General features: G+C 32.5%; 1 protein-coding gene across 1 annotated transcript; it reads right to left on the bottom strand.

The window, feature by feature from the left end:
• Positions 1-1,420: 1,420 nt before the first annotated feature.
• LOC131840636 (serine hydrolase-like protein 2) lies at positions 1,421-23,534 on the bottom strand. Its single transcript, XM_059188809.1, has 6 exons — positions 23,383-23,534; positions 18,336-18,467; positions 16,634-16,774; positions 5,441-5,594; positions 3,014-3,142; positions 1,421-1,745 (listed from the first exon to the last, which is right to left on the bottom strand). Exons 1-6 carry the CDS (start codon positions 23,438-23,440, stop codon positions 1,448-1,450), a joined length of 912 nt encoding a protein of 303 aa, XP_059044792.1. The 5' UTR covers positions 23,441-23,534; the 3' UTR covers positions 1,421-1,447.
• Between the last annotated feature and the right edge of the window lie 1,444 nt (positions 23,535-24,978).

Genomic DNA, 24,978 nt, shown 5'->3' with positions numbered 1-24,978 from the left:
TTTTTCTCTGCACAACTTGTGGTTGATTGGTAGAAAATGCCGTAAGGCGTTAAGCCTGTCATATCTACTTTTACCTTGGTTTTTTATGCATTGCATTTATATAAATAAATAAATAAATAACTTACAAATAAACTTACAATAATAATGTTTATTATATATATATATATAGTAGAAGATTTTTTTTTAATTTTATTAAAAAAAAAGGTAACCATGTTATACACAAATTTTAATGCATTATAAAAATTGGCGTGTTCGTATTACATACTAGCTGTACTCGCGACTTCGTCCGCGTGGAACTTTATTTTCTAAAATAAAAGTAGTCTAACTTACTCTTTATTACATCATTTACCTGCCAATAAAAGTCCTGTCAAAATCGGTCCAGCCATTTCAGAGATTAGCCGGAACAAACAAACAGACTGACAGACAAAAATTGTGAAAAATGTTATTTTGGTGTATGTACCGTGTTTATATGCATGTAGTAAGAAACGGTTATTTCAATATTATCAACAGACACTCCAATTTTATTTATATGTATAGAACAGTGCAGTGAGTAACTCGTCAGAAAAAATGTCTTCGGTTTAGTATGTACTGGTATTTTATTATGATTAATTTTATAATTATTATTATGATAATTGTATAATATATTGATGAGAGAAAGTCAAAAAATTAAATGTAATTTTAGAAATGCTTGGCGGGCCGCAAGAGATCTGAGGGCCGCGCGTTGCTCATTCTTGTATTAGAATATATTTTTTAGTATTATTTAATTATACTAAGTAACTAAAAAAAAGAATAATCAACTTAAATTAATGCGATGCGATTATCCAGAATTATAACTTGGCTGCGATGTTGCCTCTGAATTGTGCGTTTGTAATTTGAAATTGACATATTTTCTTTTTTTTATAACAAACGAGCACACGGCTCACCTGATGGTAAGTGATTATCTATCATTTTCACTAAATGTATATGAAACATTAAACTATACTTACAACAAATATATAATAAAAAAAATATTTCGGCTTTCGTTATTTTGGATGGGCTCGACCGATTTGGCACTTTCACATGTTGTAAGTACCCTATGAGTAACTTTTTTTATAATATTTAACTTTTTTAGAATAGATTAGTAAAATTCTTTATTAAATAAACTTAATTTTAAGTACTTGTCATTAGTCGTATGTACTTTTTTAATCTGTCACCGCTTCATAAGTCCTTCCTTTGGTTTGGAGTGTCATCTGCACTCGCAACCTATCGTCCGGTGAAGCTGTAAAGGCCAGCATTAGAGTACATAGTCCGAAAAAAAAGAAGAACAACTAAGAAACTTTTATTTTAGAAATATTATTTTCTTTAATTAAAATCAGTAAAATTCCAAGAGACAAAATCGGGGTCAATCGATAGTTATTAATAATAACACAGAAACTTCCAGAATTTTCTTTATTAAACAAACTAAACATCACAATTTGGACTTGTTGTCTCGATTCAAGAATTCGAGTATATAAGGCACTAGTGACTCCGGATGCGTGATGTGTACATCGTGTCTTCCTTCAACATAAACTGTACGATGAACAGTCGATGGTAGAGCATACGGTCGCAAAATTTTTCTAGAAAATTCTATAGTCACAGGGTTGAGGATGCTCTTAGTGGCGTTCAGATTGAGTACCGGGGGTGGATCTGTGGTTATGGCACAGGTCAGCGTGTATTCTGGAAAGCCGGAGCCTGTTATCCGCCGCATGCTGGGTTGGAAGGTCATTCTGAAATGAGTGTGATGAAATATGTCGTTAGACTATCTATCTACGATTATCTATCTATCTATCATCATTACATAGTATAAAATAAAGTCGCATGTCGTTAGATTATCTATCTACGAGTATCTATCTATCTATCATGATTATATAGTATAAAATAAAGTCGCTGTCGCTGTCTGTCCGTCCCTATGTATGCTTAAACCTTTAAAACTACGCAACGGATTTTGAAACGGTTTTTTTAATAGATAGTGATTCAAGAGGAAGGTTTATATATATAATACATGTACACCCGTACGAAGCCGGAGTGGGTAGATAGTCTATACATATAAATTAAATTGGAGTGTCTGTTTGTAATATTTAAATGACTGTTTTTTACTACGTGCATAGTAATATCATAAACACGAAAGTTTGTGAGTGTGGTTTATTACTCTTTCACGCGAAAAGTGCTTAGTGGATTCTGATGAAACTGTACTATAAGTAATATAGATTATACATCAGAATAACATATAGGCTATATTTTTTATTAATATTGAAATTTAGCGCGGGCGAAACCGCGGGCACAGCTAGTAGGTATATAGTGGAATGCAGAATGCTATTATTTTTTTTACTTCTCCCTTATAAATACATTACAAGTACAATATATATTTAACACACGCAAAATCTCTTTTGTTATTAAAGCCTGTAGTCAAATTGGGAATAGATCAATATGGTGTCTCTTATATTATTTGGCAATAGAACTTTAATAAATAGTCCAGTAAATTTAAAATTACACATGATGTGACCAATTTTGGCGTAATATATAAAAATAAGTTCGCATATACGTGAATGATAATATTCAGATATAAATTTTGATTTAATGAAAAGGGATGAAAAAATAAGAAAAGGGTTGAAAAACGCCTTTTCAAAGTAACTCGATAACGGTAAGAAATATTTGCACAAAACAGGTCTTTATTATTAGTATTTTTTCATTACCTGCTGTTGTTTTAGAGTTAAAACACAAAAATTAAAAAAATAATTAACTAGAACTAAGAGCTGAACGATCTGTAAAATGAGAAACATGTACTAGTGTTCGTCTGTGTAATGCACGCGCTGTATTATACAGGGCTTCTACTTACTTTTTCCTAATTTTTCAGTTGACAACGAGTCAAATTAGTATTTTGTTTTTGTGGCTAAACAACAGCAGATAATGAAAAAATTAAAATGTATTTTATTCTCTATACTGTTATTATCCTGGTCAAAAAGGCTTCTAGTTAATATATTTACTATATCCTCACCTATAGAGTCCATTTTCGGCTGGCACTAGACACCTGGTCAGGAGCAGCTCTGTCTGTTCCCTGGTGAGATGTCTGGCCTTCATCATGGCTGTGACGGCTTGCTCATACGTGTACAGCTTCTCTTCCTGTCTAGATTAGTGAGAAAAAAGATTTTATTTATTACTATTACTTTTCCGCGACTCTGTCTGGATTGTTAGATCCTTACTAATATTATAAATGCGAAAGTAACTATTTCTGTCTGTCTTGCTTTCACGCCAAAACTACTGAACAGATTTAAATGAAATTTGGTAAACAGATAGTCTAGAATCTAGACCCTGAGAAAGATTATAAAAGGGTTTTAAGGGGTAAAAGGGGGATGAAAAGTTGTATTGTCATTTTTGACTCTAGAGGACTGAAACTTATTTTTAGGCTGTTCATGAATATGGGACACAGTCACCTAGATACATCAAAATAATAAGTGCATTTAATAATGTCTAGTAAGACAAATTCAATATTGTCTACTAGGCACTGCTGTATCTAAACTGTGTCACCCCACCTTACATTTTCCTACTGTTATTTAGTATATAAGATCAATATTTCTATATACATATTGTCAGTTTATTATCATCTGTAATATACATCGTCTCGACCAGCAACATCGTAATATTTACCCGCAACAATGAAATATAAATAAAGAAAAAAAGGGTTGTAAGGGATTGAAAGGAAAGATGAAAAATTTAATGGAATTTCGTCATTTTTTAATTCAAAACGATGGACTTTTTTTGTTTGAGGTCGTCGTAAAATAGATTGTCGATTAAATAGAAAAATTACATTTTTCAAAATTAGAAGCTAGAATTGCCTCCTGTTATATAAGTCCATTAAATTAACCACGCCGTCTTAATCATTATCTAAATACTTAAAACGATATATAACACTTCTGTGTAAATTTAAAACTTTAAAGGAAAAAATAATTTAAATTTAAATAAATTTATACTATATATATAAAAAAAAACTTTAAATGCTTGCCTTGAGACCAAATAAACATAAGAAACAATGAGATGTATTGGTTGCTCGGCAGAAATTCAAAATTATCCCTTGACAACAAACTTCTCCTATACATGTCTGTATTATAATAATAATAATATTTCAGGACAATTCACACAGCGCCATCTAGTCCCAAGCTAAGCAGAGCTTGTGTTATGGGTACTAGAAAACTGATATAAATACATGGATATATTTTTTTTTTTAAATAAATACATATTATACATAGAAAACACCCAGACCGATACAAACAATCATACTCATGAATACAAATGTTTGTACCGTGCGAGAAATCGAACCCACGACCATCGGATAGTAAAGCGGTGTGCTAAACCACTAGACCACCGAGGCTGTATTGAAATCCATTTGGACCTATGGCATACAATTGTGGGGTTCTACTGCAAATTCCAACATAAGCAAAGGGCTCAAAATAACATCCTGAAGTAGCATCTAAATGTGCCATGGTTTCCAAGAATATCTGAGGTTCATGAGTATCTGAACACAAACACAGTAGCCGAAGTGATAAAACACCAGTACTCCAAGTACAAGACACGGCTAGTACACCATCCTAAAAGGCGTAGGCTACTGGAACCCAATGATTAATCAGGACCACCAAAAGAGAGTGATTCTACTGGGAATCACTCTATACCCGCGTCTCCGACTAATTATAGAGATGAGGAGGATTAAGGAGGATTAAGTGCTCCTTAATCCTCGAGGGTCTTAAGAGGGTCGATGTCCTCCCTCAAATATGGTTGAGTACAATGATGGCTGGCTCATACGTCATACTCGTGAACGGGTGCTGCTTGTGGGGACTGGTCTGTTCAGGTTGTGAACACTGATTAAATTTTTTATTCTTTGCGATAGCATATGCTGGTGGTCACTCTATTCTCTCAAATTTGAATTTTAATAACTGTATTTATCATAATCATGTTCCACTATTATTTGAAAAAAATACGAGCTGAGTTTCTTGTCAGTTCTTCTCATCTCGTTATCATTCCGAACTGACGGTAGATTTGACATATCATAAGAGTCTGTAATAGACCTACATGAATAAAGATATTTTGAATTTGAATTTAAATTTAAGGAGGATTAAGGACGATTAAGGAGGATTAAGGAGGGAAGCCGCTGAAGACGTAGTGCTGCCCGGCACCGAAGCCGTACAAGTTTCGTCCGCTGCCCCAGAAGGGGGAGAAAGCGACAGAGGGGACAGGAGTAGAAACAATTTGTAGGGGTCAAGAGAATGCGTGCCTTTCAGCCCGTATTCCCCGTAGATTCGGCCAGTATAACCGTGAGGTTGGAATGACCATGGGTTCGTGGAGGGTTGATTAATTCTTGTAAAAAATATACATTTTGAATACTGCCATTTTTCTATTTAACTGAAGTGTTGTAGAAATTTCTAGAACTTACTTATGATAGTTGTCGTAATAACTTTCGTGGTGGTACATGAACCAAGATTCGATGTAAGAGTAATCTATATAGTATTGGTTTCCACACGGCGGCTCCGGGTCCAGGTTGATCATCCGTTTGATTCTTCCCGGGAACGCGTGGTGATAATATATACCTGAAAACATATATATATATTACAGTATAAGGGCCAAACACAAATTATATACTTTAGCGTTTACTTTCATATTAACTAGCTTTTGCTCGCGGCTTCGCTCGCTCCTCTTAGTGGTGGAATTTATCAAAAACCTTTCTTAGGGGATGCCTACGTCATTACTATGACTGACTACTGTCATGCATGCAAAGTCTCAGCCCGATCGGTTTAAAATTCACAAAGTTTCATACAAACTTTCATCCCCTATTTTATCCCTTTGGGGGTAGAATTAAACAAAATCCTTTCTTAGTGGATACCTACGTTATAACATCTACCTGCATGCTAAATTTCAGCCCGATCCGTCCAGTGGTTTGGGTTGTGCGTTGATAGATCACTACGTCAGTCACCTTTGAGTTATATATATTTAGACTAGCTGTGCCCGCGGCATCGCGTGGTTGTCAAAAACATTATCGCGATTATCTTTTGATTGCCACACATTTGTATAAGGATTCATATTACGTTGATATAAAACTCTTTGGGAAATAATTGGCATTAATGCATTAATTTCGAACAAATTTGATTACCATAAAAAAGGTTATAGTGAGTCAATCTTAAAAGATATACATATACGGTTGCGGACATTTTTTTAGATCATTTAAAGAGGAATAATTCTTTCATACATATTTTAACTGTTTCGTGTTTGCTCGTTGCTCAATTAGGTGTATATTATGTAGACACGCGGTAGCGTGTCAAGCCGAGTTTCAAGTAAACTGGCGAGCAGCACCGTGTGTATATTTACACGAACCATTTGGAGCCATTTTTGACCCCCTCATAACTCAAAAACTCTTTTACATAAACCTGTCAAATTTGGTTCATATATTGAGACTTGCGAGATAAATATGTATTCCAAATTTCATAAACATATCTCAAACGGTTATTTAGATATTAATGTCCAAAAATCGTCATTTTTATCACTGATCAACTATAGATCAAAATTATAACCCACTTCCAGATGATATAGGAAGTTCAAATTTGGCATGCAGATAGGTAATTAGGTGAATATAAAGGAAAAAAATCTGAAACTGGTAAATTGTTATCATTTTACTATAATTTTTCACTTTAATTGATTTTATTTCAACTTATACTGGACGAATACTAAAATTCTATGAAAACGTCGATAACCACCAATTGACATTGATCCCTGGCAAAATAGCTCATCTTGTACTGGGCGGAAAGTAATATTGTATGAAAACGTCGAACATTACCAATTTACGTTGACCCCTTTACACCAGTGTCGATAACTAGCAAACTTCAAATATTGCATTGAGCGGTAAACACTAGTTGCTATAATTAAGATTCTGTCTAAAATATACTCGTACTTATAACTAGGAGTATAGTCGAATTTCGTATTTATTATGTTATTAACTGAGATTTGGTATTAATTATTGTTTCAATATTTAGCGCACATCGATAGTGTAAGTACATTGTTTTTATAAATAATTATTAAATAATAGGCATTTCGTTATAGGGCGCCGCGGCGCCGTGTGGGAGCGGTGCGATAAAACGTTGACGAGAACCTGTCGGAGCGAATGGCAACCGCCCTCATATGTCTCAATGTTTTGTTTCTCGATATTTAACCTATAAGGTTGCGTTTTATGCTACGAAATTCATAGTTTTCTTAAATTATACTTATATATTTGTGGTTATATTATTATTACATTATTTTAGTAAATACGTATGGTATAGACAATAGTTTAAACCAAAAATAAATAATAATTTTAGTATAGTTATAAGTAGGAATGTATAGTTAACTCGAGAATGAGAACTCATTGGTAACAAATTGTTTTCTTGAGAATTCAGTAGATAACAGTCAATTTGTTACATAATCGTCTTTATGAACTATAACGTGTCAATACCAAGTTTCAGATATTAAATAATGTATATGTTGACAGAGAACATATGATATTTGCTTAACATATGCTATCCACAAATCACAAATCCTTAGTTTTGACAGTCCTCTTCTCAACATAGGCTCCTCTATATTTAATAAAGGGCAGGTTTACGTTGGACTCTCCAGAGTTAAAACCTTAGATGGAGTACGTCTTAACAATTTAGATCCAAGTCACGAGAGCTCTATTGTAGAGTACAACCATCTGTGGACGTTATACCGCCCCGATTTGCCCAAAAATTCCTGATACTGAATTGGCATTGCACTTGAACATTTAAAAGTTACAAGAAAACATAGAAAATAACACAAAAAAAGACATCATTCATTCTTCAGTCATCATTCATTCATCATTCATCATTCATTCTTCAGTCATCATTCATTCATCATTCATCATTCATTCTTTATTCATCATTCATTCATCATTCATCATTCATTTATAATTCATGTTCATACATCATATGAATGAACGATGAATGAATGCTGAATGAAGAATGATTGATGAAAGAATGAATGATGAATGAACGATGAATGAATGATGAAAGAATGATGAATGAATGATGGATGAATGATGAAAGAATGATGAATGAATGATGGATGAATGATGAATGAATGATGAATGAATGATGAATGAATGATGAATGAAGGATGAATGATGAATGAATGATGAATGAATGATGAATGAATGATGAATGAATGATGAATGAATGATGAATGAATGATGAATGATGAATGAATGATGAATGAATGATGAATGAATGATGAATGCATGATGAATGAATGATGAATGAATGATGAATGAATGATGAATGAATGATGAATGAATGATAAATGAATGGCGAATGAATGATGAATGAGTGATGAATGAATGGATGACCTAGGAAGTTCAAATTTGGCATGCGGATAGGTGAATATAAAGGAAAAAATCTGAAACTGGTAAATTGTTATCATTTTACTATAATTTTTCACTTTAATTGATTTTATTTCAACTTATACTGGACGAATACTAAAATTCTATGAAAACGTCGATAACCACCAATTGACATTGATCCCTGGCAAAATAGCTCATCTTGTACTGGACGGAAAGTAATATTGTATGAAAACGTCGAACATTACCAATTTACGTTGACCCCTTTACACCAGTGTCGATAACTAGCAAACTTCAAATATTGCATTGAGCGGTAAACACTAGTTGCTATAATTAAGATTCTGTCTAAAATATACTCGTACTTATAACTAGGAGTATAGTCGAATTTCGTATTTATTATGTTATTAACTGAGATTTGGTATTAATTATTGTTTCAATATTTAGCGCACATCGATAGTGTAAGTACATTGTTTTTATAAATAATTATTAAATAATAGGCATTTCGTTATAGGGCGCCGCGGCGCCGTGTGGGAGCGGTGCGATAAAACGTTGACGAGAACCTGTCGGAGCGAATGGCAACCGCCCTCATATGTCTCAAAGTTTTGTTTCTCGATATTTAACCTATAAGGTTGCGTTTTATGCTACGAAATTCATAGTTTTCTTAAATTATACTTATATATTTGTGGTTATATTATTATTACATTATTTTAGTAAATACGTATGGTATAGACAATAGTTTAAACCAAAAGTAAATAATAATTTTAGTATAGTTATAAGTAGGAATGTATAGTTAACTCGAGAATGAGAACTCATTGGTAACAAATTGTTTTCTTGAGAATTCAGTAGATAACAGTCAATTTGTTACATAATCGTCTTTATGAACTATAACGTGTCAATACCAAGTTTCAGATATTAAATAATGTATATGTTGACAGAGAACATATGATATTTGCTTAACATATGCTATCCACAAATCACAAATCCTTAGTTTTGACAGTCCTCTTCTCAACATAGGCTCCTCTATATTTAATAAAGGGCAGGTTTACGTTGGACTCTCCAGAGTTAAAACCTTAGATGGAGTACGTCTTAACAATTTAGATCCAAGTCACGAGAGCTCTATTGTAGAGTACAACCATCTGTGGACGTTATACCGCCCCGATTTGCCCAAAAATTCCTGATACTGAATTGGCATTGCACTTGAACATTTAAAAGTTACAAGAAAACATAGAAAATAACACAAAAAAAAGACATCATTCATTCTTCAGTCATCATTCATTCATCATTCATCATTCATTCTTCAGTCATCATTCATTCATCATTCATCATTCATTCTTTATTCATCATTCATTCATCATTCATCATTCATTTATAATTCATGTTCATACATCATATGAATGAACGATGAATGAATGCTGAATGAAGAATGATTGATGAAAGAATGAATGATGAATGAACGATGAATGAATGATGAAAGAATGATGAATGAATGATGGATGAATGATGAATGATGAATGAATGATGAATGAATGATGAATGAATGATGAATGAATGATGAATGAATGATGAATGAATGATGAATGAAGGATGAATGAGTGCTAAATGATGAATGAATGATGGATGAATGATGAATGAATGATGAATGAATGATGAATGAATGATGAATGAATGATGAATGAATGATGAATGGATGATGAATGAATGATGAATGAATGATGAATGAATGATGAATGAATGTGAATGAACGATGAATGAATGATGAATGAATGATAAATGAATGGCGAATGAATGATGAATGAGTGATGAATGAATGGATGACCTAGGAAGTTCAAATTTGGCATGCGGATAGGTGAATATAAAGGAAAAAATCTGAAACTGGTAAATTGTTATCATTTTACTATAATTTTTCACTTTAATTGATTTTATTTCAACTTATACTGGACGAATACTAAAATTCTATGAAAACGTCGATAACCACCAATTGACATTGATCCCTGGCAAAATAGCTCATCTTGTACTGGACGGAAAGTAATATTGTATGAAAACGTCGAACATTACCAATTTACGTTGACCCCTTTACACCAGTGTCGATAACTAGCAAACTTCAAATATTGCATTGAGCGGTAAACACTAGTTGCTATAATTAAGATTCTGTCTAAAATATACTCGTACTTATAACTAGGAGTATAGTCGAATTTCGTATTTATTATGTTATTAACTGAGATTTGGTATTAATTATTGTTTCAATATTTAGCGCACATCGATAGTGTAAGTACATTGTTTTTATAAATAATTATTAAATAATAGGCATTTCGTTATAGGGCGCCGCGGCGCCGTGTGGGAGCGGTGCGATAAAACGTTGACGAGAACCTGTCGGAGCGAATGGCAACCGCCCTCATATGTCTCAATGTTTTGTTTCTCGATATTTAACCTATAAGGTTGCGTTTTATGCTACGAAATTCATAGTTTTCTTAAATTATACTTATATATTTGTGGTTATATTATTATTACATTATTTTAGTAAATACGTATGGTATAGACAATAGTTTAAACCAAAAATTAATAATAATTTTAGTATAGTTATAAGTAGGAATGTATAGTTAACTCGAGAATGAGAACTCATTGGTAACAAATTGTTTTCTTGAGAATTCAGTAGATAACAGTCAATTTGTTACATAATCGTCTTTACGAACTATAACGTGTCAATACCAAGTTTCAGATATTAAATAATGTATATGTTGACAGAGAACATATGATATTTGCTTAACATATGCTATCCACAAATCACAAATCCTTAGTTTTGACAGTCCTCTTCTCAACATAGGCTCCTCTATATTTAATAAAGGGCAGGTTTACGTTGGACTCTCCAGAGTTAAAACCTTAGATGGAGTACGTCTTAACAATTTAGATCCAAGTCACGAGAGCTCTATTGTAGAGTACAACCATCTGTGGACGTTATACCGCCCCGATTTGCCCAAAAATTCCTGATACTGAATTGGCATTGCACTTGAACATTTAAAAGTTACAAGAAAACATAGAAAATAACACAAAAAAAAGACATCATTCATTCTTCAGTCATCATTCATTCATCATTCATCATTCATTCTTTATTCATCATTCATTCATCATTCATCGTTCATTTATAATTCATGTTCATACATCATATGAATGAACGATGAATGAATGCTGAATGAAGAATGATTGATGAAAGAATGAATGATGAATGAACGATGAATGAATGATGAATGAATGATGAATGAATGATAAATGAATGATGAATGAACGATGAATGAATGATGAAAGATGATGAATGAACGATGAATGAATGATGAATGAACGATGAATGAATGATGAAAGAATGATGAATGAATGATGAATCAATGATAAATGAATGATGAATGAATGATGAATGAATGATGAATGATGAATGAATGATGAATGGATGATGAATGAATGATGAATGAATGATGAATGAATGATGAATGAATGATGAATGAATGATGAATGAATGATGAATGAATGATGAATGAATGATGAATGAATGATGAATGAATGATGAATGCATGATGAATGAATGATGAATGAATGATGAATGAATGATGAATGAATGATGAATGAATGATAAATGAATGGCGAATGAATGATGAATGAGTGATGAATGAATGGATGACCTAGGAAGTTCAAATTTGGCATGCGGATAGGTGAATATAAAGGAAAAAATCTGAAACTGGTACATTGTTATCATTTTACTATAATTTTTCACTTTAATTGATTTTATTTCAACTTATACTGGACGAATACTAAAATTCTATGAAAACGTCGATAACCACCAATTGACATTGATCCCTGGCAAAATAGCTCATCTTGTACTGGACGGAAAGTAATATTGTATGAAAACGTCGAACATTACCAATTTACGTTGACCCCTTTACACCAGTGTCGATAACTAGCAAACTTCAAATATTGCATTGAGCGGTAAACACTAGTTGCTATAATTAAGATTCTGTCTAAAATATACTCGTACTTATAACTAGGAGTATAGTCGAATTTCGTATTTATTATGTTATTAACTGAGATTTGGTATTAATTATTGTTTCAATATTTAGCGCACATCGATAGTGTAAGTACATTGTTTTTATAAATAATTATTAAATAATAGGCATTTCGTTATAGGGCGCCGCGGCGCCGTGTGGGAGCGGTGCGATAAAACGTTGACGAGAACCTGTCGGAGCGAATGGCAACCGCCCTCATATGTCTCAAAGTTTTGTTTCTCGATATTTAACCTATAAGGTTGCGTTTTATGCTACGAAATTCATAGTTTTCTTAAATTATACTTATATATTTGTGGTTATATTATTATTACATTATTTTAGTAAATACGTATGGTATAGACAATAGTTTAAACCAAAAGTAAATAATAATTTTAGTATAGTTATAAGTAGGAATGTATAGTTAACTCGAGAATGAGAACTCATTGGTAACAAATTGTTTTCTTGAGAATTCAGTAGATAACAGTCAATTTGTTACATAATCGTCTTTATGAACTATAACGTGTCAATACCAAGTTTCAGATATTAAATAATGTATATGTTGACAGAGAACAATTCCGTATTTGCTTAACATATGCTATCCACAAATCACAAATCCTTAGTTTTGACAGTCCTCTTCTCAACATAGGCTCCTCTATATTTAATAAAGGGCAGGTTTACGTTGGACTCTCCAGAGTTAAAACCTTAGATGGAGTACGTCTTAACAATTTAGATCCAAGTCACGAGAGCTCTATTGTAGAGTACAACCATCTGTGGACGTTATACCGCCCCGATTTGCCCAAAAATTCCTGATACTGAATTGGCATTGCACTTGAACATTTAAAAGTTACGAGAAAATATAGAAAATAACACAAAAAAAAGACATCATTCATTCTTCAGTCATCATTCATTCATCATTCATCATTCATTCTTTATTCATCATTCATTCATCATTCATCATTCATTTATAATTCATGTTCATACATCATATGAATGAACGATGAATGAATGCTGAATGAAGCAATGATTGATGAAAGAATGATGAATACATGATGAATGTATGATGAATGAATGATGATTGAATGATGAATGAATGATGAATGAATGATGTATGAATGATGAATGAATGATGAATGAATGAATGAATGATGAATGAATGATGAATGAATGACGAATGAATGATGAATGAATGATGAATGAATGATGAATGAATGATGAATGAATGCTGAATGATGAATGAATGATGAATGAATGATGAATGTATGCTGAATGAATGCTGAATGATGAAAGAATGATGAACGAATGATGAATGAATGATGAATGAATGATGAGTGAATGATGAATGAATGATGAATGAATGATGAATGAATGAAGAATGAATGATGATGATGATGATGATAATGACTCCAAACTATATACAACAAAATCAAAAACCAATTATTCAAGAAAAAAATATGTATGCATTTATTAAATACATGTATGTTTTATAGGGGGGTTTGAGTTATTATCAGATGGTTTGACGTGTAGCACTGCGATCCACATAGATCTATTGTGCTCGTCCTTTTTTAAAGTTCGCTATCTAGACCCGTCAGGGACAAGAATTGAAGGATACATACATAACAGAGAGGTTTTTTTAATCTTTACCGTACAATAAAACTTAAAAGACGAATTTAATGCCATATGGCATTCTCTACCAGTTAACCTTTGATTTTATGCCTATCTATGATTTTTTTGGATTTTCTAAGACCTATTTTTTAAATGTATTTTGTTAAGATTATGTACATAACAATATTTTAAATAATTAAAATAGTAATTATAATTATATATGTACATCTTATTATTATACCCTACCTATTTACCTATTAAACAATTCCAACCTCAAGCAAATAACATAAATAGGCAATAATAATATTTTTTAAATAGTTTTATATTAGATATATTCTATATTTATATATTTCTGTATTTTAGTAATTGTACATACAAGCTCAATTGAAATGAATACATGCTGAGTTTCTTGTCAGTTCTTCTTAGCTAGAAAGCACTCCTAACTGACGGTAGACTTGACATATCATAAGTCTGCATGAGACTTACATGAATAAAGATATTTTAATTTGATTTGGGTAGTTGTATCGCACTTGAAGCGGAAATCATTATGACGAACGATAATATAATTAGTACTAATATAGATATTATTTACCATATTATTATTTATAATATATATAATAAGAATTGTTATCCAGGATATATATTAATATTCAAGTTGTACAAGACATAAAACCACTTTCATATTTTCAATATGAAATGAGTGGCATTTATTTGTTTTATGAACAAAATTATTATTAAGAGTAATCGTCTATCATGGTATGGACATGTAATTCGTAGGAACGAGGATAATATTTTAAGAAAGGTGTTACAAATGAATGTGGATGGTTATAAGGGCAGAGGAAGGCCGAAAAAGAGATGGATGGACTGTGTGAAAGATGATATGGTAAGAAAGTAAGTAAATAACGCGATGACTGCGAACAGGGATGAATGGAAGCGAAAAACATATTACGCCGACCCCAAATAAATAGGATAAGGAAGAAGCAGATGATGATGATGATGATGAACAAAATTATTATTACTGAAATGTGAAAGCACCATAATGCGACTTTATTTATCTTCACAATTGATCTATGATTTATACAATATAAATTAATGTACTAACTCAATAAACTAATAATTATCATGGGGAAAGAATTGTTAAGAATAGGGAATACAAAAATGTACGGTATGAGGTAGCTACCTGAATTAGACGATACTAATATCATCTATTTCTAGATACTATTTTTATAAAAATAATTAAACGCAAGAATGGATAAAAATGTCCTATATGAATAAATGATTTTAACTTTGATTTTCAATAGAGACTTTATTGTTAGCAATAAAGTTTACTGACATCCAGGCATTCTCGCCTGGAGAACATCGTGGTTAATTCCTGGTGAAATCGCCACAACGAGCTAATTGGTTAATTAGCTCATTGTATCGATTTTACCACCTATTCAACAGTTTACGGTTACAGCGCTGTTACTCAGTCTATGTCATAAGTGACCACACGGACGGTAAAAGATTATAAACTTAGTAGAAAAAAACTCTAACAGTTAACAATAATTGCACTAAAATGCATGACGCGAACATTGTGATATGTATCCCATCAAAAACATAAATGTGAAATGATAGCCGAGTTTAATATTATGATATATGCCTTGATTGTTGACTTCTACGACAAAAGAGATGAGATCTAAATTATTACTTTCGATTGCTAGTTACTATTAATATTAAAATAGGAACCGACAAGTAACATGTTTAGAACTTGCGAAGGCTACAGTATATTTCGTATATGAAAACTAGCCAAGTTAGACTTTAGGCTACAGTATATTATCCTAAGTTATAAGAAGAAATGATATTTTATATTGTTATAAATACATTTCAGGACAGACCATTGAACTTGGCACCCATTTAGATCTCATCTCTTTTGTCGTAGAAGTCAACAATCAAGCCATATATCATAATATTAAACTCGGCTATCATTTCACATTTATGTTTTTGATGGGATTGATAATACTGCAGATGTATTATTTATGACTTTTATTATATATGATTATATTACTTATATTTAACACGACAACCCTTTGTTATATGACTCGACTCGATACACAGACAGACCATAGACCAAGTAATTAATCATAACCATAGACATATATTTTTATGGCTCTGAATACACAACAAACTGGTAACTTAAACCAATTACGCAGCGCACGCAACGGAAGCCCTCAAATGTGAATAATTTTCCCCGTTTTTGCAATGTTTGTGACTGACGCTTCGCTTCTATTGGTCGTAGTATAACGTTATATAGCTTAAAGCCTTCCTCGACAAATGGACTATCCAACAGAAAAATAATATTTCACTACGAACTAGTAGTTCCTGAGATTAGCGCGTTCAAAGAAACAAACAAACTTTTCAGCTTTATAATTTATTTATTTCTTTCTTTCACATATTTTCCCTGAATTCTGAGGTAGGTATAGAAGATAACCGTGTTTCAGAAGGGTCGAAAAATATAAGGGTCGCCAACGCGCACGTGACACCCCTGGTGTTTCAGGCGTCATATGCTACGGTAACCATTTACCATCAGATGGGCCGTATGCTTGTTTGCTAACGTGATATAAACGAAAAAAAAATTACTTACCAGTAAGAAACGCCATAGAATGTCCCATATATATAAAAGTATCCCATTCCATGTAATTGACTATCCGACGGACGACCTCCGTCATAAACGACATTGTCACTAAAGGCCCGCCCGATGGTATGTGCTCGGACTTGCCATGCCCTGAAAAATAATATATATATTTTTTTGATAATCAATTCTAAGCAGCTGAAATCTTAAAGAGACTGAGGATGTAAACCGTGGGATATATAATGTGCTTTAAATATTTACATTATCAAAAAGGTAAGTGCTGCCCCACTGGTGCCCCGCCAGCGTATACCGTTAGCGCAGCCAGGTGCACCATTCCACTATCATCCTGTGGCGAATTTACTATTATCGCGCGGCAACACCGTTGCCTAGTTACGACAGAACAAGAAGATAACTGGCCTGTCACTGGGGACCGAAAACTCTTGTACCAATTGTAAATATTTCATCAAAATCTATATATTCATATAAATAAAATTGGAGTGTCTGTTTGTAATATTGAAATAACCGTTTTTTTACTACATGTCTGTCTGTCTGTCTGTTTGTTCCGGCTAATCTCTGAAATGGCTGAACCGATTCTGACGGGACTTTTTTTGCCAGGTAACTGATGTAATAAGGAGTAACTTAGGTTATTTTTATTTTAGAAAAATTCTATTATTTTAGAACAATAAAGTTAAATTCCACGCGGACGAAGTCGCGGGTACAGCTAGTACATAATGTAAATAGCCATCATCTTCAAATGGTCTCATCACTCCACCTCCTCCTTTCCTGCTACGATACAAGTTCAAAATTCAAATTCAAAATATCTTTATTCATGTAGGTCTATTACAGACTATGATATGTCAAATCTACCGTCAGTTCGGAATGATTTCGAGATGAGAAGAACTGACATCACTGAAACTCAGCTTGTATCAAATAAATGTTGTACATGTTTACAATAATACAGATTCATTTTTAAATTCAAATTTGGGAAGGCGAGCAAGACGCAATATACATAAATAATAGAGATCCCAAAATAGCTGTTAAAATCCATTAAAAAAAACTGTGGCTTGATCTTCAAAATATATATTCATAAATTCGTCGTCGTATAAAGTGTCCCAACATGTTTCCCAGGGGGGAAGGGAATTGTTAGTAATGTGGACTCATGACCCCATTACTAGCAATGTACCATATCGGGTTGACCTCCACGCGGTTCCCCCTGGAAACCATCTTGATAAATTCTTGATGAATTTGTCACGATGAGCTAACTGACCTGACCTCATGCTCATCTTATCATCCTCCACTGGTGCCAGCGTAAACCGTTAGCGCTGGCGGGACCATTTCATTATCATCCACACAAAAAAAACATGTTTCTCATAGATAAACAATTAATTAAATGGATGCTGCTTGTGCTCTAATACTGACTGATTTTCTCTTATTAACTGTTTAACCAGTTGTTCTGTATTCAATATTTTTTCTATTTGATTATTTAATTGAATTAGTGCTAATCGGTAGTTTGTATTCACACACTTAAACTTAAATTGTAAAGTAAGAATAAAATTATTTAAAAGAGCAACACACAAGTTTCTCGCTCGTTCTTCTTGTGATGAGACAGCTTTCCGAATGAGCGGTAGATTAAAAAAAATGTGATGACTATTCAAAAGAGCTTCAATGTAAGTTTATTTGAATAAATTATTTTCTATTCTATTAATGTACTCACCAGGGAAATCAAAACTGACATAATAATAGCTATCAGGCAGTAAGTCCACCAGGCGAATGAACGTTGCCGCCGTGTCTGTGTACCCGTGGACCAGCAGCATCGGCGGATTGCTGCTCTGGCCCCACGATATCACTAGAACATATAAAATACTCCAGTTTAGGATTGCCATGCCCAAAATTAAAAAACAAGGATTGAAACTTTAAAAAACCAGGACTATCCAGTTTAAAAACAGAACGCAGTAATAGTGTTGCAATAGTTATATCAATACTGACCCCGCAAATGTTGTTTTGCCATATAAATTTAAGGGTGAAAAACTAGGGTTCTATGTTTTTAATAATAATATAAATAAAAAAAATTGTCTAAGAAATAAAAATATAATGTTACGGATGGATAACCCTCATCACTTGGGGGTATGAAAAATAGATAGTAGCCGATTCTCAGACCCACTGAATATGCATATAAAATTTCATAAAAATCGGTCTACCCGTTTCAAAGGAGTATGGTAACTAACATTGTGACACGAGAACTTTATATATAAGATGTAGTAAAATACAAGTAATTAATATAATCAGGTTGTTAATAAAAAGTATTTGATGAAATTATACTTTAATAAGTGGCCGCATATTTTAAAAACCCAGGACGCTGCCACGTAACTATTCAGGACTTTCCAGGACACTTGAAAAACTAGGACATGTCCTGGCAGCAGGACGGTTGGCGACTCTACTCCAGCTGTACTCTGTATCCATGTGTAAAGGTTTTAACACATTCATTGCTCACCACTCGGATCCAAGTGTGGCAGGACCATAGTGGCGGTGCCTCCCACTCGGACCCGACGAGCAACCCGTTCATTTTGTAGTAGTCAGTACTAGTCAGTAAGCCAGTGAATTCTACGTTTTCAAAAATGCACTCGCGAAACAAATATCTATACATATTAATAAAATTGGAATGTCTGTTTATAATGACCACCTCGGTGGTCTAGTGGTTTAGCACGCCGCTTTACGTCCGATGGTCGCGGGTTCGATTCCTCGCACGGCACAAACATTATATTCATGAGTATGATTGTTTGTATCGGTCTGGGTGTTTTCTATGTATAATATGTGTACGTATATGTATGTATTTACGAAAAAAAAATCTATGTATTTGTATCAGTTATCTAGTACTCATAACACAAGATTTAGCTAGCTTAACTTGGGTGTAGATGGCGCTGTGTGAATTGTCCTCAGACGATTATTATTATTTTCATGAAGAAATAAATGATAGTAAATAAAAAATATTGATATAACCGTTTTTTACTACATGCATATGAATATAAATATGGTACATACATAAATAATATTTTTTACATTTTTTGTCTGTCTGTCTGTCTGTTGAATCATCAAAGTTCAAGCATTCTCCATCTATCACATCAGTGATAAGCATGTTTGTTTGTGTTGGTACAACAAATATTCAATATTGTTACAACTAGAATATTAATGTGCTCAAATATAATGTTAAATATTACCAACTATTGTGATAAATTAATAATAATAATTTACTCAGTATCATAGTACAGAGTAAAAATATAGAAAACTTAAAAACTAATATTTCGCTATGAGCTGTAAGGGCCTCCACTCAGCTGATGCCGCAGCGTGTCACTGCAGCGCTGATTTAAAATTGATTTTGATTGATTTCTTAATGCATCTATATTCATATTTTGGTCTCTTATAGAATATTATTATGGGGAAAAGCGGCAGATATTAAAAATATATTCATATTACAAAAACGTGCCATTCGAGCGATCTACTGTATGAAGAGTCGTGACTCATTAAGAGAGAAATTCAAAGAGGCAAATATTCTCACCGTTGCTTCTCAATTTATATATTCAAATATCCTATACATTCATAAAAATCTTGACTTATTTCCAAAAAACAGCAATATTCATAATATTAATACTAGATTTAAAGACAAACTTGCTGTCCCTAAGTATTGTTTAGAAAAAGTCAATAGGTTTATGGGAATAGGCATAAAAATTTACAATTAGATACCAAAAGGATATGTTGGAATTACCCTTAAATAAATTCAAAACATCTGTTAAATCATATTTACTGAGCAAAGCCTATTACTCACTAAACGATTACTTGAATGACGAGCGTGCATGGCAATAGTTGTTCATGCACGGGATTTTCATTTAATGTTACACATAGACACCTATATAAATATACATCGTAAATAAACTGGCTTTAAAAAAAAGTAATTCAATTTTCTTGCCAATTGGATCTATATACCGAACTGGACGGTAGGGAAATACTTAAACTGATAATGTAAAAATTTGACGTTCATAAGCGGCTAAAATGTCCTACATGAATAAATGATTTTGAATTTGAATTTGATGATGATATTATCGACTTTGAATCTTCATGATGATTTGATTTGATTTTTTTGAAGAAAATTATTAATTTGAATTACATTGACTCATTCAATATTAGCAGCATTTACACTGACAATTTTTTTCCCGCGCAATCATGTTATGTGTTGCAAAAATATTAAAATATACATTTTTAAAAATATAAAGTATTTGATACTCTATTCTGTAAGTCCGTAGGTACTCTTTTATTTGCCTCCTTCGAAGTTAGATATACTCTATTTCTTTTAATAAACGTTGGCAATCCGAGTTACAGAGTAGGTACATTGTACTTTTGACATGAGCTTTCTATATTTCGCACAGACCGTCTGAGACAATACGTCAATTAATTAGTTTAAATATACGTAACTGAGAACAAAATATTGTTTGTTTCATATTGTGTAAATTATTTTAAAACAGCTTGGTATTTGCAAGTAAATGTTTGTATAGATTCCTTTTGAATGTTTCATCCGCATTTAGAATCCTTAGAATAAAACATTTTCTGTATGAAACTGTGTAAGCTTTATTTGAACGGATGGTTATTTATGGATAACTAGCTGTACACGCGACTTAGTCCGCGTGGAATTTAATTTAATTTTTCTAAAATAAAAGTAGTTACTCCTTATTAAATTAAATACCTGCCAATAAAAGTCCCGTCAAAATCGGTCCAGCCATTTCAGAGATTAGCCGGAACAAACAGACAGTGTTCCGGACATACAGACATTGTAAAAAATGTTATTTTGGTGTATGTACCGTATTTATATTCATATGCATATAGTAAAAAACGATTATTTCAATATTACAAACAGACATTCCAATTTTATTTATATGTATAGATGTATAGATTATGGAGTCGTGCACGCGCCTGCGCTAACTGTTTACGCTAGCGGGGCACCAGTGGAGGATGATAGGATGAGCATGAGGTCAAGTCAGTTGGACCATCGTTACAAATTCACTTGGAATTTATCACGATGATTTCTAGGTGGAACCGCGTGGAATTCAACCTGACTTGGTACATTGTAATGGGATTATTAGTCCATATTACTAAGAATCACCTTCCCTCCATAATCTCATTAGCAATGTACCAAACATTGCTAGCGATACAGTAATTAACTCAGGTCGCTCTTCCCATCTTCCCTTTCCGCCCAGTCAAAGATTGACATCACTGGTTACATAGATTCAATTTTGAATTCGTTCTTATAAGGGCGATGTTAAATATCCCACTTTGAGTATTGTCTCAATATTATAACTGTTTGGGTTTGTTCCGTTGCCTGTAGTCTATTTTAAAAATGTGAAATAACTTTGGCGCTAAAATGTAAAAAAACATAATATTGTAGAGATCAGAAGGGAACTGTAGTGAAAATATATATATTGTCATATTTATGACTTAAATACATTATAACAGTTTTTAAAGTGATGTAATGGTTGGAAGTACAGTACAAATATATTTAAGGTTACAAAATAAAGATATATGTTTAGTGATTACAGTTTTCATTGTTAGTATAGAAGATTCCCTAAAAAAGAGGCGATGACAACTGTTAAAAAAATGTGTTAATTGCTCTATTATTTAAACGCAGGTTATCTAAAAGTGATCTTTACCGACTTTCAACTAGTTTTCGCGCCATTATTATACGGTTATACATACATAATTAGGTTTAATTTCGCTGTGTTGTATTTCAGTGACGTAAGTACTGACAATACCGTCTTTACCATAAGGGTACACGGGGCCCGTGCCCAGGGCCCCCATTCTCAGGGGGCCCCCGAAGGCCTGTTAATTTTTCTCACACATTTATTCTCAAAAGATTTTTATCGGGCACACTACTCTTTTTTCACAAATCAATAATGTTATTTTTCTTATACCTAATGAACTTTTTTTGCTTTCTAAAAGGGCCCAGTATTCTAGTGTGGCCAAGGGCCCCAGCCTAGTCTAAGACGGCGGTGAAGACTGATACTATTGATTCAATTTTTTTTTAAATATTAGTACTAACAAACAGTAATACAATATATTATGTATATATACCTACAATATGAGATAAGATGAAATATTTTGAAATGTATCAACAACGACGTTAATTACTTTACTTAATAAAGACAATTTATATAAACATGCAATTTTTTTAAAGAAGTTTCGCTGAATTTTATTTAAAGTTACAATATATAGACTTAATGCAACGTATATACATATATTAATATAATTCGTAAAATGAAATAAAATAAAATAATAAAAAAAGGAATTGCTAAGAATAAAAATTAATTAATAGTTCATATATTAAGTTTAGTGGGTAAATTTGGATATTGCAGCCTTAATCATAAGGGAAACGCAAAATAGAAGAGTAAATCGTACTTCCCTTGAACGAACGTCAAAATTTGAATGATCATTCAGTATGAATCAAGCGTACGTAACAAAGACGATTTATGTTTTTTAAATCGAGGAGAACCAGAGCAACAAATTGTGAATGTTGGTCAAGATATTATATTATAATTATAGTTTTTATCACCTGTCTTATACCTATTTACAAGCCCACATTAAAATCAATTTTCCTTACTACTTTTTGCCATAAGCAACTATTAAGTTATAAATTTCCGTGTTAGTCGAATTTGAATTTAACAGTGAAGTTTGAAGGTCTGTGTTAAGTCATTCGATTATTAAAATAAATTATTACTCACTGGCCACTTTCCCCCATGGCATTTCCACGAACCATTCCTTTGTCAGTTTATTTGTCATGATTTAAAAAAGAAAACTGTCACAGAAGTTCACTTTTTAATTAAAGTCACACTTATATTTAAATTGAAATTTAAATAAAGAACAAATATCTACACTTGTCTATTACTCTATATATTTTTATATCATTACGGAACGAAATAAAGTTTCTAATATCACATTAATTTTCATTCGTAAATATTATATAAGTAATACAATTGTTTACGTCATTTCGTTACATTTATGTTTATATAAAACTGAAACGAGTTCTCTCAGTGATAACAAATTGTAAACTGTTATATTCCATATGAAATAATTATCAATATCAAACATAATTTTGTCGACTCATCAGACGCAAACGCCATATTGAATTTGAGATAAGTTTCCGCGTTACAATAAAACTGATTAGATAAAATTAACGCAAATTAATATTAAATAAAAGTCGCGACTCTTATTCCAGAACGTCTGGCTTACTGTTTATTTAGTTATTAACATTCATGGAGCTCCGTTGACTGACAGACAGTCAATCAATCATATATCAATCATTTATTTGCATAATAAAGGTCATCTCTATAGATTGAGGTTATATTATACTCTGCGCGCTCTAGAATGTTTTAAATGACAGCTGACTTGTAGCGCTTTTAATAGATTATATAACGCGTTTCGAGTGTGACTATGGCTGTATAGGTACAGTTATTTAGGAGTCTCGTCTTCGTTGACTATAGCTGTATAAGTTGATACCTTTTGCTGTTCTTAATTAAAGATAAACTAAAATTAAGAATAATGAAATAAGTATTAATAATGTTATGTTCGTACTACCACTAGTACTACATTCTACCATTAGATGGTAGTAATTGACATTGGCCTACAATGACTTGAATTTAATGATATTTAATGAATTTGACGTCCGTGCTATATAAAAAAAAATGTATATTTTATTATATCTGCTTGTATTTACAAGAGATATACATAATATTATCTTATCTGTGCTATATACTCATAAAAAAACGCACTTAAGTTTGTCTATCAGACGTCTAATTCCTATAATATAAACATTGCTTAATTTGGGACTGGACAAGCAACGTAGTGTTTTCTAAAGTTGTTGATTTATACCAATACTAGCTACTCGCCCCGGCTTCGCACGAGTGTACATGTATTATATATATAAACCTTCCTCTTGAATCACTCTATCTATTAAAAGAAACCGCTTCAAAATGCATTGCGTGGTTTTAAAGGTAAGCATACATAGGGACGGACAGACAGCGACAGCGACTTTGTTTTACATATACTGATTTAGGTACACCTTTACATAATATAAAACAGAGTCGCCGTCGCTGTCTGTTCACTTATACCCTTTAAATTACGCAACGGATTTCAATGCTGTTTCCAGCAATAGATAGAGTAATTGACGAGGAAAATTTATATATATAATACATGCGTATTATATATATAAATTATAGTATAGAACAAGCAAAGAAATCCAAAGGTTTGTAACAAAACCGTGGGAACGGAACGGATCGCTTGTTTAGTTTCGAATATGTAGAAAAAAACAAAAGCATAAG

The sequence above is a fragment of the Achroia grisella genome, unplaced genomic scaffold (genome assembly GCF_030625045.1).
Source record: "Achroia grisella isolate CSIRO2021 unplaced genomic scaffold, CSIRO_AGI_Agris_v1 utg149, whole genome shotgun sequence".
In the NCBI taxonomy this organism is placed as follows: domain Eukaryota; kingdom Metazoa; phylum Arthropoda; class Insecta; order Lepidoptera; family Pyralidae; genus Achroia; species Achroia grisella.
This window is presented reverse-complemented; position numbering and strand designations above follow the sequence as displayed.